Below are 14764 nucleotides of genomic sequence, written 5' to 3' on the forward strand. Positions count from 1 at the left end.
TTGTACAACCGTACAATTTTTGTCGTTTTTAAACCTCTTAATACCTTGATACTGGCTAAATAGTCCCACTGGGCTGAAGCCATAATTTTAAAAGAAGAAGAAGAAGAAGTCAAAGGTGGACTTCCGGTTCGAGCGCCATCTTGATAGTTAGCATCGTGATTAATTACTTTGTTTTTTGCTTATTAATATTGTTTAAAGTGTAATATCGATAGCTTATTATACAGTAAACTAATGTGGTAGTGTGCAGTGAATGGAGAATTAATTTTGAAGCGCGTTTAACCACCATCTTGAAGTCAACGGCCGGTAGTCCACGTGCTTCTTGTAAAGTCTAGCTATCGATTTACAAGAGCTAACAAATCACCGTACACTGTCTTGTACAACCGTACAATTTTTGTCGTTTGTAAACCTCTCAATACCTTGATACTGGCGAAATAGTCCCACTGGGCTGAAGCCATAATTTTAAAAGAAGAAGAAGAATAGGCCTTGCCCCCGGCCCACTCAACCTACATACTGATAACCACTTGACAGTGAATGGACAGCATAGCTTGACAGTGACATTTTACCTGTAGGTTACCATGTGTCATTACACATATTTATTAGTTCTTACATATTTATACATATATATAGCTTCTCTGTATAACAATAGTAAATAAATTTACCATTTTGGACGGTGTAAAAGGAGTAAACGTATTTGAATTATGAGAGTCACTCAAAGTTTTACTGAAGACGAGCTCGAGAACAAAATCATGCAGCTCAAGGACTTGTATAGTCCGATAGATTTAAACCCAACCTTCCATAACAACAAAATACAGTGTGTAAAAAAACTAAATGCCATTCTTGACAGAGTAAACCGACAAGACCTACAGAAAGCCAATACGAAAGAGATGGTACTGTGTGCTTTAACACTCATATATTATTTTAGCATGCGATTCAAACTAAGTAGCTCGACTTCTAAGCATTTTTCCCGGTGGTATAGTAAAAGACAATTTCTTAAGGCGGAAACTGTCTTTCAAAAAACAATGGATAAGCTACTACCTGAACGCAGTGAAGCGACAACAACTATCATGCTCGCCTTTTTCACTGATGCCGCTTTATGGCCTTTCAAAAATTTCGTTACCCAAATTTTTGAAATAGTTCTTTACTTTACTCGCCAAACAATACTAGTACTCGATATGATACTCACAGAGTGCGTGTTGTGTCACAAGATTGAAGACGCGAGACATCACATTAGAGTACTATACGAGCTGTTAAAGAGTGAACATTTAATTTTGGAGACACCAAAATTAATATCTTTTATAAAGCGACTCTTGGACTACTATACAAATGATATAGTTGATAGCAGCAACCAACTAGTAGTAAATTTTTATTTGAAGAGAGGATTTGAGGTTTGCCTGCGTCGGATTTTTGAGAGGGTTGCTAATCAACACCGCATAGAAATCATATCCACTATGTTAGATTGGTTCTCGTCGCTCAACAGGGAATACGACGACATACTGGAACTCTCCGCGTTAGTTCAATATGCAGCAGAACTTTATAAAGTAGGCTTGTTAAGTAAATATCTGCCCGAAAATTTGGTGATTCGTGTGGTAGATTCTTTTGTTGGGTCGACAAATCCATCGCACTGTCTGGTTGGCTGCCGTTTAGTTCAGCATTTTCTAGACAGACAACTAAACGCGCAATATTTAGTGGAACCTAAATTGTATTATGAAATAACTGAGGTAAGTTTTAAAAGTGTGTTATATTCCTTGTACAGATTGAAATTTGTGAAACTGAATTTGGTAGTTAATAATTATTTTGTGTCGTCCTACAGCAGTTTACTATTTAGGCAAAACAATTTCAGACGCAATTAAAAATTGGAGAATACAATAAGAGCGATAGAGAGTTTATAAGGAAACATAAAGAACAACTTCACGAATATTTCATACTGGCTGTAACAGAGCATTGTAAGAATAGTGCGAATGTGAAGGCTGTATTCACTGTAGTATGTTGCATGATCTTGGAAGTGCCATGTGGCATGACCGCAGCGTCAGCCGCTTTTATGATGATGGTCGTGCAAAATTTTGCACTTCAAGAACAGAACATTCCGCTTAGATGTAAACACTGGATGCATGCCATTGTCATTTCTGTCATGTCCCTTATATGCTGGGTGCATAAAGCCCCATTTTTGTGTCGCTATGTGAACCAAATAATGACCCGACGTGCGAAGGAAGCCCCGCAGCTGAATCCGCCGCTGCTGCAAGAGTACAATGTGAGAAATACAAACCCGTGGACCAATGCAACACTATTCTTTGAAGATTGGAAATTAAGATACGGACTGTGGAAAGCTTTTTCAGTTTCGCCAGGTATAGTATTAAGTACCAACTACCTGCTGTAAAAAAAACCTCAAATAAAATAGTTATTTAGTAGTTTTTTTAATTGTTGTGCCGAAATATGGGATTAATACGTATACTGTGCCTAGATGCAGACAGGGTGCAAACTTCCAAAATTACTTGAATATCATAAACAGAATTCCTTAAAAAAACTACGTTCTGAACCAAAAGAATAGTCAGTCGTAGGTATATGTAGATTGTTTTTGTATTTTTGTGTCATTTCATATTACCTACGCCTCATTTCCTACAAATATTTTATTGTCTTATGACTTAAATATATTTCAGTGCAGCATCTAGAAGACTGAAGAATTACGAAAGATATTACCAAATTGTACTGAAAAAGAAATCACGTGAGTTTACTTATTTTCTAATTAACTGTTTCGTTGCGTTGCTTATTATTATAATTTATATCCATGACAAGACTTATGACCAAACGTACCGATCAAGCAACGTTTAGTAAATATTTCATATGGTCATTACATTATGTTATCACCTAATGTGATCTATATTTGTATAATGACTACCATGTCTGTGTATTTGGTGTGTATTATTAGGTAAGTACATGGGTATTTGATGCAGTTACATTTGCGCAAAAATCAATTAAGTTGCTGCCATGTCGCTACGACGAGTTGTGACAAAAACGTAAACTTTTTTACTTTAAAAATACAAGAGAGCTAATGTGAACTTTCTCGCTGACTAATTGATATAAATGTACAATGTCAGTGCAGCACGTTTACCTCGTAACATGGTAATGATTGAGTACTATTTATTACAGAAATTTCACTCTCGTTTAATGACAACGTTACTGCCTATGCTTACCGTATCATTTGTAAGATAAATGTCGCGCGGTGAAAATATCTAATAAGCCCTGATTCCGATAACTTGTAAGACGGAAATGTAAGTTGGTTCATCATTTCATCTAGATACAAAAATATTGACTGAGATTTCGATTACAACTCTTTTCTTACGAAAATGAAAATATTTGCAAGTAGATATACTCTTAAATACCTACCCATACTTGACCCACATTACCTATACCTGTACCTGTCAATTTCACAACATTTTATATTTTCGAAAACCATTCCGGCAAAAATGTGTTAAGGCGACGGTAGCGATGGGTAAATTTTCAGATTCTGTCAATTTAGCCATTTCACACACAAGCGCACTTCACGCACACTACCTCACTTTACTGGGAGAGGTCAGTAACCCGTCATGTTTTTTTAATATAGTACTTTTATAGTTTGTCAAAGGACTGTCTCATTTCAAACATAGACAGAGAGAATTATACTATCTTTGTCTTACACTAGTACTAGCACCCAAAAAAAACTATATATTTTTTTGTTCTTATTTACTGACAATTTGGTTTTTCCAACTATAGTTTTGTATCAACCACTGGCCTCCTTTGAGGAACAGAAACTGTAACAACACATTTAATCTTGCTTTCCTTGACTGTCCATGTCATATATACATGAAGTATTTAAATGTAAATTGTCTAATTGATTTGATTGTTTCTATAGCCTGACCAGCAGCGGTATCATGGTCGCATTTTTATCACCTGTCAAGCCATGCGTCACTTTCGCACTTACATATTTGTTAGAACGTGACAGGCATGGTGACAAATGATAAAGAGCCGACCATCTTAGCCCTACATGACTAAATGATCACGCGCCATGTTGCGGAATTTCACTGGAACTAATATTTTCATACTATACTGAACCGTCACCCTATACATGAATTTTTTTTTGCTTATACCTTGTTACATATATATTTCGGGGATCTCGGAAACGGCTCTAACGATTTCGATGAAATTTGCTATATGGGGGTTTTCGGGGGCGAAAAATCGATCTAGCTAGGATCGATTTATGTTTGGGAAAAAGCGCATTTTTGAATTTTTATATGTTTTCCGAGCAAAGCTCGGTCTCCAAAATATTTTTAAAAGCAAAAATACTTTTTAAATATTCGAGAAATGAGGAGATCCGCAGGAGAACTAAAATTGTCGACATAGCTCAGAGAATTGCTAGACTTAAGTGGCAGTGGGCGGGCCACATTGCTCGCAGAACCGATGGCCGATGGGGCAGAAAGGTTCTCGAGTGGCGATCACGTACCGGCAGACGCAGCGCACTAGATGGACTAACGATCTGGTTAAAGTCGCGGGAAACCGTTGGTTGAGGGTAGCGAATGACCGTTCGTTGGGGAGGCCTTTGTCCAGCAGTGGACGTCTTTCGGCTGAGATAATGATGATGATATAATATTCCACTTCGTCCGTTGTTTCTCATGCAAAGATAAATTAATTATCGTTCTTGAACTTTTATCAGAAAATGTTAAAATTACTAAAATCAGGAAATATAGGAATTATGTAAGCTCATTATTTAAACAGGATAATGTTGACCTGAAAAAATATGAATAGATCGTTTTATTTAATTGGACACCGCAGTTAGCCTATCGTATACCCATAAGGGCTATAATAAGTAACTCATTTAACGATAGCATGATTAAATTACAATGAACACTATAGCGTGACGTAATTACAATTTACACAAATAGTATTACGATATTAATAATTTTACGTGCGACCTAAATAAGAGCAATTAAAAGAGCAGTAGAAATAGGTCAAGCAGTTTGACAAATTCATCGTGAAATTTGTGTAATAACCATTAGCAACCGAGCCCTACTTTATTTGAGTCGAGTCGTCGCAATTTAATGACATTGCCTTTATCGATCATCTACGCCTTGCAATATCGTCGTGCACGGTTACGTTACACGGTTGTTATTACACTTATTACAAATATTGCAAGTGCTCAATACGCACTATGCGTTGATTATGTCACAAGGGAGCTAAATGACATATTTACGGCGAGAGCGTATATTGAATCCTAAACGAAGCGAAGGATTCTATAATAAAATCCCGAGAGTTGCGAGGAATTGAAAATTTAATCCTGAGTAGGTACTACGAGTATCAGGTTAGTTGAAAAAACCGGCCAAGTGCGAGTCGGACTCGCGCACCGAGGGTTCCGCACTTTTTAGTATTTGTTGTTATAGCGGCAAGAGAAATACATCATCTGTGAAAATTTCAACTGTGCAGCTATCATGGTTCATGAGATACAGCCTGGTGACAGACAGACAGACGGACAGACGGACAGCGGAGTCTTAGTAATAGGGTCCCGTTTTTACCCTTTGGGTACGGAACCCTAAAAAAGAAGTAAGTATGAGAAAAGTATGTACATTTGGAATATTTGGATACAGTAAACTTAGATTACATCGGTAACGTTCCCTGTGGGTTCATTTCATTACATTTAGATCTACACTTATGATTCTACTAATCTACTACTTATAATTAAAATTATTTTCGATAATATTCGTACTGATAGTTTTCTTATTGTTGGTACACTGAACAGAAAATACCTATTCAATTAAGTGTGATATTAATTCTATTGTTTGATTCGGGTTTACTATAACTACTGCTGATATAATTTTTCCTAAATGCTACTGTTATTCGTATACAAAAATATGTTATTAATCGCTACCGGAAAAAGAGTTAATGAATTCCACAACAATCTAGAAAAGTCTGATCCCACTGTTGGGTGTTGGCGGACCGATGAAAAGAGATAGCGATGTGAATACATCGCATTTGAAACGGGACGAAAAGTGCAAGTGCTCCAGAATAGGGGATCAGTGCCTCCGTGGGTTGCATTCATGCAAGGCATATATAAGTATTGATAGAAGCATCGGCTTTCATTGTATATCGGCACATAGCGAGGTGCACATCAATTTCGCGCAAGTGTGGGAAAGTGATTTTCCGGAATTGCTTCGTCAGCGCTTATTGATCAGTGATTCGCACCATTCTCTCGGCGCTTTTTCCTCTGAGAGTTACATATGTTAACTTGTGCTTTCCACTTTATTGTTAGTTCACAATAGACCCACCGTAATGGATTGTCGAACAGTGGTAAGTGGTTTTTGCGTGATTCTATTAAATCTATTATATTGCCTTACTGCATTTGCATGTTCTGACTTAATTAACTTACACGTTACACGTGCGCAAATCGTCATCAGTCACCATGTTCGTGATATCGAGAGATAATCTCGGTGAATCGATTTGTAGCGCTATTATTATGTCAATGTATTTACTACAGCTAACATGCTCCACGTGGGATAAAACCAATGATTAATGAGACCGCTCAATGATAGACTACAATGAGATGTATTAATAATTAGCATAGTTTGTTTTTTGATAACCTGAGAACTTACTGATTTAATTCCTAGATCTTTATGTCAACCAAACATTTTATTTTTTTATTAATACTAATCAAAATCTATCTACTACGAGTATTATCTTATAAATCTGTAAACAATTGAATTTTAGATTTATCCTTTATTTATTTATTTATTGCAAAGGGAAACAAACAGCATATAATCACACATATAGTTTAACAAATTGAGTTAACACAACAGCCAGAACAGTTTCCAATTATAGGAAACACAATTATTGCTTTATGTTCAATCAAGCGAAAAAAAAATAGGAAACCAAAACTAATACTATAATAATAAACTATTATAATAAAGTACCTAACTATTATATTAATTTTCTGTTTCAGTTTTTGTTCAGCTTAGTCGTCCTAATGGCAGTGCTTCTCAGTTCAACTGAAGGGTTAGTCATAGTCATTAATTATACGTACTTACAAATTATGCGTGTTATGGAAACTTTCCAAAAAGTTGGAAAAGTTATCTTAAATTTCAGTATAGGACCTTTTTATTGTGGATATGTAAAATTTGGTTACGCAATTACGCATACAAAAAAGTGTCACTTTTCTGAAAATCTTTCATATCAATGGAAACTTTCAGACTGCACATAAGTAATACCTACATACATAAGTAATTCATACATTACATACATTATATCTTGCTATACTGCAAAACTAGCCTAGTGATGATGGTCCCGCTTATCGCGGCAACGGCAACACCAAACATGTAAGAGCTAAGACTACATTACTTTCTGACACCGTTCGATAGTAAGAGAGAGATGATATGTCTTGTCATTGCACTGCAGTAAACGTCTATAGTGCAGTCACCATCGGATATATCGGATCGGCGAAAGTAGTCAAAAATATTAAAATACGCACTTTAACGTCTCGATAATACAGGCTTTCTTCAGATATTTGTGAACAACTTGGCCATTCCGATATATCTGATGGTGATTGTATGTACACCTGCTCTAACGTTATTTACATTAAGGGATAAAGGTACCTTTTCGACATGTGCCTAGAAGTGGCGCAGTCGGTAGGTATGTAGCCGCCCTGGTGGTTAAAAGTTTTTATTTAGGCGCCATTTATTTGCTATGCGCGATGAAAATGTACACTGAGCTGCAGAGTCGAATGACTCTGTTTGCATTGAAAATTGTATCTACGTATGGTGTATCTCTGCAGCTACATACACCGGTGCATGACGCAGCTTTGAAATTTAAGAATGGTACGCAGTACGCACCCTGTCAAGTGCGAATCAGATACATGAAACAATTTCTTACAACGTTTTCATTTATTTTCATAAGATCGATTCACGCTTGACCTTAATATAGGTTTTATGTAAAGTACAGAAAGTACAGATAATGAACTTTTTTGTAGTTGGAAAGTATTGAAAAGTGAAAAATTTCTTAAAAAGTAGTTTAGATACAAATTCTAAGAACTTAGAAGAAGAATAATATGTATAAGAACAATAATATATTTGATATAATATATATATTTGATATTTTTATAACCCGCTTTTTCATTCGATATTATTTTTATAATATCGAATGAAAAAGAATTTGTCAGACCACTAAGCTTACAATAATATCCTAATAAGAGTGTTTGCTAACAAAATATTGTATTTTCTGTTTTCACGTATGTATTACGTTTGTATTCTAAAGAATATTTAGTCGATTTATTTTTATCTTTATATTTATTTTTACACCGAAGACTGGGAGTTTATAAACATAATCACAGCTTGATTAGGAACCTACAAGTATTTTATTAAGATACATCAAATCATATACCTATATTTATTAGTTAAAGAAATAGGCACCTGGTCGTCTCTTTTTATACTTTCACTTTAGTACAATTGAGTAACACGTTATCTTTGCGTATCAGTAATCCAAAAATGGTAAACCATTTGTGGAATTACATAGTACGCCCTCGGTAGCCGGATACAACTGTAAATGGCATGTGCGCGGATCGCACGAGCATATATGCCCGCTGAAGTGTGACGCTGCCATAGTCAGCTTTTACCAACGACATTCAACCTTATTTTCATAGGCAAACATTTGAAAATAAATCCAAACTTAAAAAGTCGAGTGGCTGAAGTAAATATTTACAATTTCGCGCGTGAAGACGATTACATAAGTTCGAGAAGTTTCTGTAACATACGTAACGTCCACACTTGTTGTTTTTCTTCTTCATAAAAACGGAAAGAAAATTTCTACAGCATTAATAGTAACATGACTTTTTAGGTTTCACTTTTGTGATTGCATTTAGTAAAAGTGCCCAAAAAAAGCGTGTATTGTGTGAGTGTTCTATCACTATTGTTTATGAAGCTTAGTCTTGGTAAGGCGTACACATGCCGTGTCTCTTATAAAAAATGTTCAGAACAATGTTAACTAAAGGGAAAACTTGCAGACAGGTGCCACTTGCCGACTCAATTAATACGTACCATTTGATTTTCGCGCCCACTATTTTGGGTAGTACAAGTGAAATGATTTATATAGAGTAAATAAAAGGAACTGTACCTAATTATTAAAAAACAGTAAATTTCTCATTGAATAGTAGGTACACACTCGCAACGTGAGTCAAATATAGTCTTATAACATTGCAGATCTTGTATTGTATTATATTAGGTACTAAACCGTGACAATTTAACGATAATATCCATTTTTACTATAATGATGTCCTATTGTATTAGCTTAAGGTTCCATTTTGTTGGGTTTAAGTAGTTTAACGACCCATATATTTAAAAATGTTACTTGTGCCTACTGTTCTAGACGTAAATTTTATGATTTTGTTGCTTAGTCAATGCCTCTATAGGCAATTAGGCACTTAGTTATAAACAATTGTCAGTCGGACTCGCGCCCAAAGTTTCTGTACTTCGCATTTTTTTATAACATCTTAAGTCCAACTGACGCTTCTCATTGGTTTTTCTATACTCTACAGGTAAAAAACTATTTTCTGTTTTTTTTTTTATTTCTCTTTTGGAGATAAAGGGGAATGGACGGAATGGTCAATATGTGCCGTTTTAAATAGGTAACTTAAAAACTACTTATTTATTTAAAATTATAGAAATAGCATAGCACACACACACACACACACACACACATATATAGCAAATACTCCTTATCTAGAAACATGTAGGCTAGAGTAAGTTTACTTCATCCTTCAAAAATAAAAAAACATTTTTCGATAACGTGTCAACCAACCTCATATCTGTTCACAGGCGCAAGAAGAAAGTAGTCATCCACGTGCCCTATAAAGTGAAGAAGGTTAAGCACACGCACACGGTCTACAAGACGATACACCACCATCACACGCACCACGACCACATAGATCCCCTTCTCGTGCACGGGCCCACGGAGGAGCACGAGCACTTCCACCACATGCACGTGCACGACGAGGGCCAGCACAGCCAGCCGGTGCCGGGCATCGGCATCCCCGAGTTCCTGCCCGACGTGCCGCTGGACGTGCCCGACGACCACGACCTGCCTCTCCTTCCCAACCGACACATCATCCCGCTTTACAGAAGAAAAAACTAGGTAAACTCCAGTAAAACTATTACGTAACACCAATTTTAAACTATTTACTACGTGTCAGTGGTAGTTTGTTAATCGAAGAAATACATTTTTATTATTTAATAGAATATTTAATAAGTTTAGGGTTCCGTACCTCAGAAGGAAAAAACGGAACCCTTATAGGATCACTTTGTTGTCCGTGCGTCCGTCTGTCTGTCAAGACCCTTTATCTCGGAAACGCGTGGAGGTATCGACTAGATATTAAAACAACTCAGGTCTACAGCCCCTTGAAGCTGTGAAAAAATCAAATTTCCAAGTTAACGTCAAAAAAAGATACGGCCGTTTATGCCGCAAAAAACATATATTTCGACATTCTCAAGGAAATCAAAATTGATAGGGTACTTCCCGTTGACCTAGAACTATGAAATTTGACAAGTAATATCGTCTAAAACTGCAAGTACAGGGAAAAATCTGAAAACTATAAATTTGTAATTAAGAAAAAAGTTAAAATTTGTACGGAACCCTCGGTGCGGTGGGCGAGTCCGACTCGCACTTGGCCGGTGTTTTGTTATGAAACAGGCCATCCATATCAGTCGCGATATTTTGAAGTTCAATATCAGATTGCATTTCTTAACCGGTTGTCGACGTGTAGTTTGGTGAGCAAGGTTCGATAACTATATAGATTTTTTGTCAATTTATTTCTTGTAAATTTTCAAAATGGCGAATACATGGGGTTTTAAATAAAACTAAGACAATTATACTAATTAAATAATATACCTAACTACGTCATTTCTTGTATTTTCAGGAAGTTGAGACACGGTAAAGAAGGAACAGAAGACTCGGACACAGCCATACTTAACTTATTTGAGCTTTTGAATTAAACATTTGGGATGAAATTATATGATGTACTTATTTAAAATTATAAATTTATCATTTTAATTCAGTCACTAACATGATAAAAGTTAATACTGGATCAAATGTATATTTTAAGCGTCGTTTATACAGTAAGATACAATTAAGTAAGCAGAAGATAGTTATGTGTACAAAATCTCTTACAGTTCGCAAATGTTAATTAGTTAGGTATTTTAAATATAAAATACAATTTACTTTAACTTCTTTTTGCCAAAGACTTAAAGACTTCATTCTCTATTTACTAGAAATCTAATTCTACATCTCTTTATAAACCAATTATATATATATATATATATATATATACTCGTACGAGTAAGTACTAGGTACCTAGTGTTTGATTTTTTATTTATACCATAATGCGATTTTTTATAATATAAAGTAAGTCGTTTCTAATAATTATAATTTACTCGAATGGAAACTAAACATGCTCTAAAACCAGTTGGTCCATGTATAAATATGAGTACCTATGTAATTGACATGTGCAATGCGAAATCAAGCTAATAATTAATGATTGCGAATTTGATTACCTTGTTATGTTATTTAATGTTAACACTATATAGAATGATTTTGTCGTATCTGACCATTCCCTGAGAAGTGAATATGCAGGTAATACTGGAAAACTTTAACTAACGGACCACGCCACGAAAACGCCACGAAAAATCAGCTTTTTCATACGTTTCAGCGGCATACTCGTAATTATGTGTATGGAACTCGCGATTTCGAGGTTGGTCCCAAAGTAAAAATTGTTTAGTTTAGTATGACATAGGTACATGTTCAAGATAGACGGTGATGTTGATCTATAGGTAAAGAACTATTTTGTGTATTTTTTTAAAAAAATTTGACCCAGTAGTTTCGGAGATAAAGGGGGGGGGGGGAGGAATGGTAATTTTTTGGCTATTTTCTTAAATAACTTTTAAACTGTTTATTTAAAGATTACAAGAAAAATATATCTGAGATTTTCAAAATGAGCTCTTTTATTTGATACACGATACACGACGACGATATAGTTTGAAAAACTTTATTTTTTAATTTTCCCATTTAGCCCCCAAAACTGGCCCCCATGTTGAAAATTCATTTGTTTACGTTACATGTCCGTCTTTGGGTTACAAACTTACATATGTGTACCAAATTTCAACTTAATTGGTCCAGTAGTTTTGAAGAAAATGTGCTGTGACAGACGGACATACAGACAGTCAGGCAGACAGACAGACAGACGCACGAGTGATCCTATAAGGGTTCCGTTATTTTCCTTTTGAGGTACGGAACCCTAAAAATTGACAAGTTTTTTTCTGTGTCCCAAATCGCGGTGAGGAAGAGTAGGAGGAAAGCTATTTGGATGGCTGGTTTTATTTAACTTATATATATAAGGATCATTCGTGCGTTTCGTGCAGATTAGATATTTATTTGAATATAGTTATTTATATAGGTATTTATTTTAGTACCAACCTAAGCTGCACCAGGAAATGTTTAGTTTTGTTTAGTTTCCTATTATATTCATTAAAGTTATCTGTAAATATTACACGACGGATTACTCATTCTTACCCGTTTCCCCAAAAACTATTATATATTAATGGTTCCTCTACACGATGGGCCATCATACTGGCCAACTAAGATGGGCCAACGTGTAGAGAGGGTAGTGGGCCAGCAATGGTGCGTACGCATTTTCACGGGGCCAATTCCATAGTGCGTGCTCTCAACCATCGCATGGCCATCTCGCTGGTCATCTCGTGGAGCCATATGGTACCCACGTCTATCACGCTCAATTTATTAATATTATTGTATAATGTGACTCATGGTCCAGTAACTATTGGCTTTCTGTTCCCAAAATAATTAATTATTATGTAATTTTCTAGAAATAAAACTATTTTATTATTTATTGGTATAATTAAATATATCTTGGCATTTTTTCTTTTGTTTTTCGGTTAAGTTATCTTAATAATACATATTTTAAACAAAATAGAAAGATATATAGTATATTCCATAAAGCGCACAAACACACATGAATACACACATAATAAGTTTTACTCTTAAGATGAACAATTTACACACTAGCCTCCTTGAAAGTTATCATTCTCATCAAGACCGGATTATTTGATGTTACTTAAGTTTTAACATAATATTTTAAATGTAAGAGGTAAAGCTGAATTGATATTGTCATGAATACGCTTGCCTAGGTGTACAGGATGACACCTAATTAAAATCGTATTACCTATCTCCTACTTAAACAAATTATACCTAATTAAAATCGTATTAACCAAGTAGGTTATTTTACTTACGCGTAATATTAGGTATAATATGAATGAAGAAATGATTTACTAATATAATAATAATACATTAAAAAAATTACAAACAACAAAGTAGGTAAGTAAAAAACAATAATGTAATATTCCGCAATGGTAAGTAAAAAACAAACATGATAACAATAGAAAACGACCGTCATATTATAAGACAACAATGAAACTGCAATACGAGTTATAACGCTGAGAGGATAAAACGTAAGCGGGTTTTCTGATAGTAGTTAGTTCCCAATGTCTATGTGATGTTAGTAGAAACCGCAAATGGCGTTAACTCTTACTGCGTGTTCTTTCACTCATCGCATCACATTAGTAACTGTGACCAAGATATAACGACGGTAAAATGTGATGTTACTCTCTTCTTTTTTTATCCAAAATACTTTTATTTGGAGTGCGGCATTCACGACATGTCCTAATACTTTGGACAAATTAGTTTTGCTTTCATCAAAACAATAGTTTATAAACGCTACGAATATAATATATAGGATTTAATGAAATTATCAGAAACTTATAATGTTAGAATGTTTGTAAAAACTTAAATATGTTACCTATCTACTATATTTTTCTATCGTAATAATAAACTTTGGCTATGCATGATCAGTCTTTAGTAACCTTACCAAATTGAGCCTCCATTGAGCCTACGTTTGTCAACAATCTGATTGATTCTGTAAAAAAAATTAACCTCATATTGTAAAAGTAGGGCATGATAAATTTATACCCTAGAGCCAAAAAGTAATATATTATAATATTCCCACTTGTCTCCTCCCCAGAATCACGAGCCGAAACAATTAAACGTGTGCCTCAACTTAAATTTTGAATTATTGGGGGGTGTGGCTGCGGCTCCTTAACTCGATTTAGTATGGAGGTATGGTCCCATTTGGCAGAAAGCACGAAAATTGGCATGCATATAGCTTTTAGGTTTATAAAAATAAATAGAAGTTGAAACACGCCGAAAAGTTAGTTTCCCTCCCTCCCTCCCCCCTCCTCACTTTTATATCCCCATTATTAGTTCTTATAAATTTTCACGAAAACCGTGAATTATCCATAAAATTCTCTACAATATTATCTTTGGAAGTACAGTGCTGGACAAAAAGAATCATACACTTGCACGAAAATGAAAGTTTCTATGTGTACTACTTTATGAATTCTGCTATATACCTTATGCCTTTTTTTTCGTCATTTCGGGGTTGGTGCCATAGTAAAAGTTGCTGTTTAATCTCAAAACCTCCCTGGCAACGGGAATGCATTTATATTTTAGCCAATGAAATGAAATTTCAAGATTCATCAAAATTATTTATTTACCAACGTAATTATCGATAGCACTTTTGCTTTAGACAAATTAAATCATACAGTAAGCACAATCGCAAATATTAGCTATTATTTTGTATGGCCTCCTTTTGCGCTTAACACTGCTGCTAATCTGCGAGACACGCTTTCGAACC

At 35.2% G+C, this 14764-nt stretch overlaps 2 protein-coding genes across 3 annotated transcripts in view; both read left to right on the forward strand.

The window, feature by feature from the left end:
- Positions 1-14764, forward strand: part of LOC134754416 (triosephosphate isomerase) — a 279469-nt gene that overhangs the window by 143694 nt on the left and 121011 nt on the right. The window lies entirely within an intron of this gene.
- On the forward strand, positions 652-11039 carry LOC134753898 (uncharacterized). 2 transcript variants are annotated; one of them, XM_063689862.1, is made up of 4 exons: positions 5946-6312; positions 6962-7014; positions 9825-10140; positions 10922-11039. In XM_063689862.1, exons 1-3 carry the CDS (start codon positions 6295-6297, stop codon positions 10138-10140), a joined length of 387 nt encoding a protein of 128 aa, XP_063545932.1. In that variant the 5' UTR covers positions 5946-6294; the 3' UTR covers positions 10922-11039. The 2 variants fall into 2 exon arrangements, with proteins under 2 accessions (XP_063545931.1, XP_063545932.1); XM_063689861.1 differs by lacking the exons at positions 5946-6312; positions 6962-7014 and adding an exon at positions 652-811.

The sequence above is a fragment of the Cydia strobilella genome, chromosome Z, assembly GCF_947568885.1.
Source record: "Cydia strobilella chromosome Z, ilCydStro3.1, whole genome shotgun sequence".
Classification (NCBI taxonomy): Eukaryota; Metazoa; Arthropoda; class Insecta; order Lepidoptera; family Tortricidae; genus Cydia; species Cydia strobilella.

Bases quoted from the DNA above. Each gene is read 5' to 3' on its own strand.
- LOC134753898 (XM_063689861.1), top strand. From the start codon at position 699: ATGAGAGTCACTCAAAGTTTTACTGAAGACGAGCTCGAGAACAAAATC. The intron at 812-9,824 runs GTGTGTAAAAAA...ATCTGTTCACAG, and splicing joins TTCCATAACAACAAAATACA to GCGCAAGAAGAAAGTAGTCA.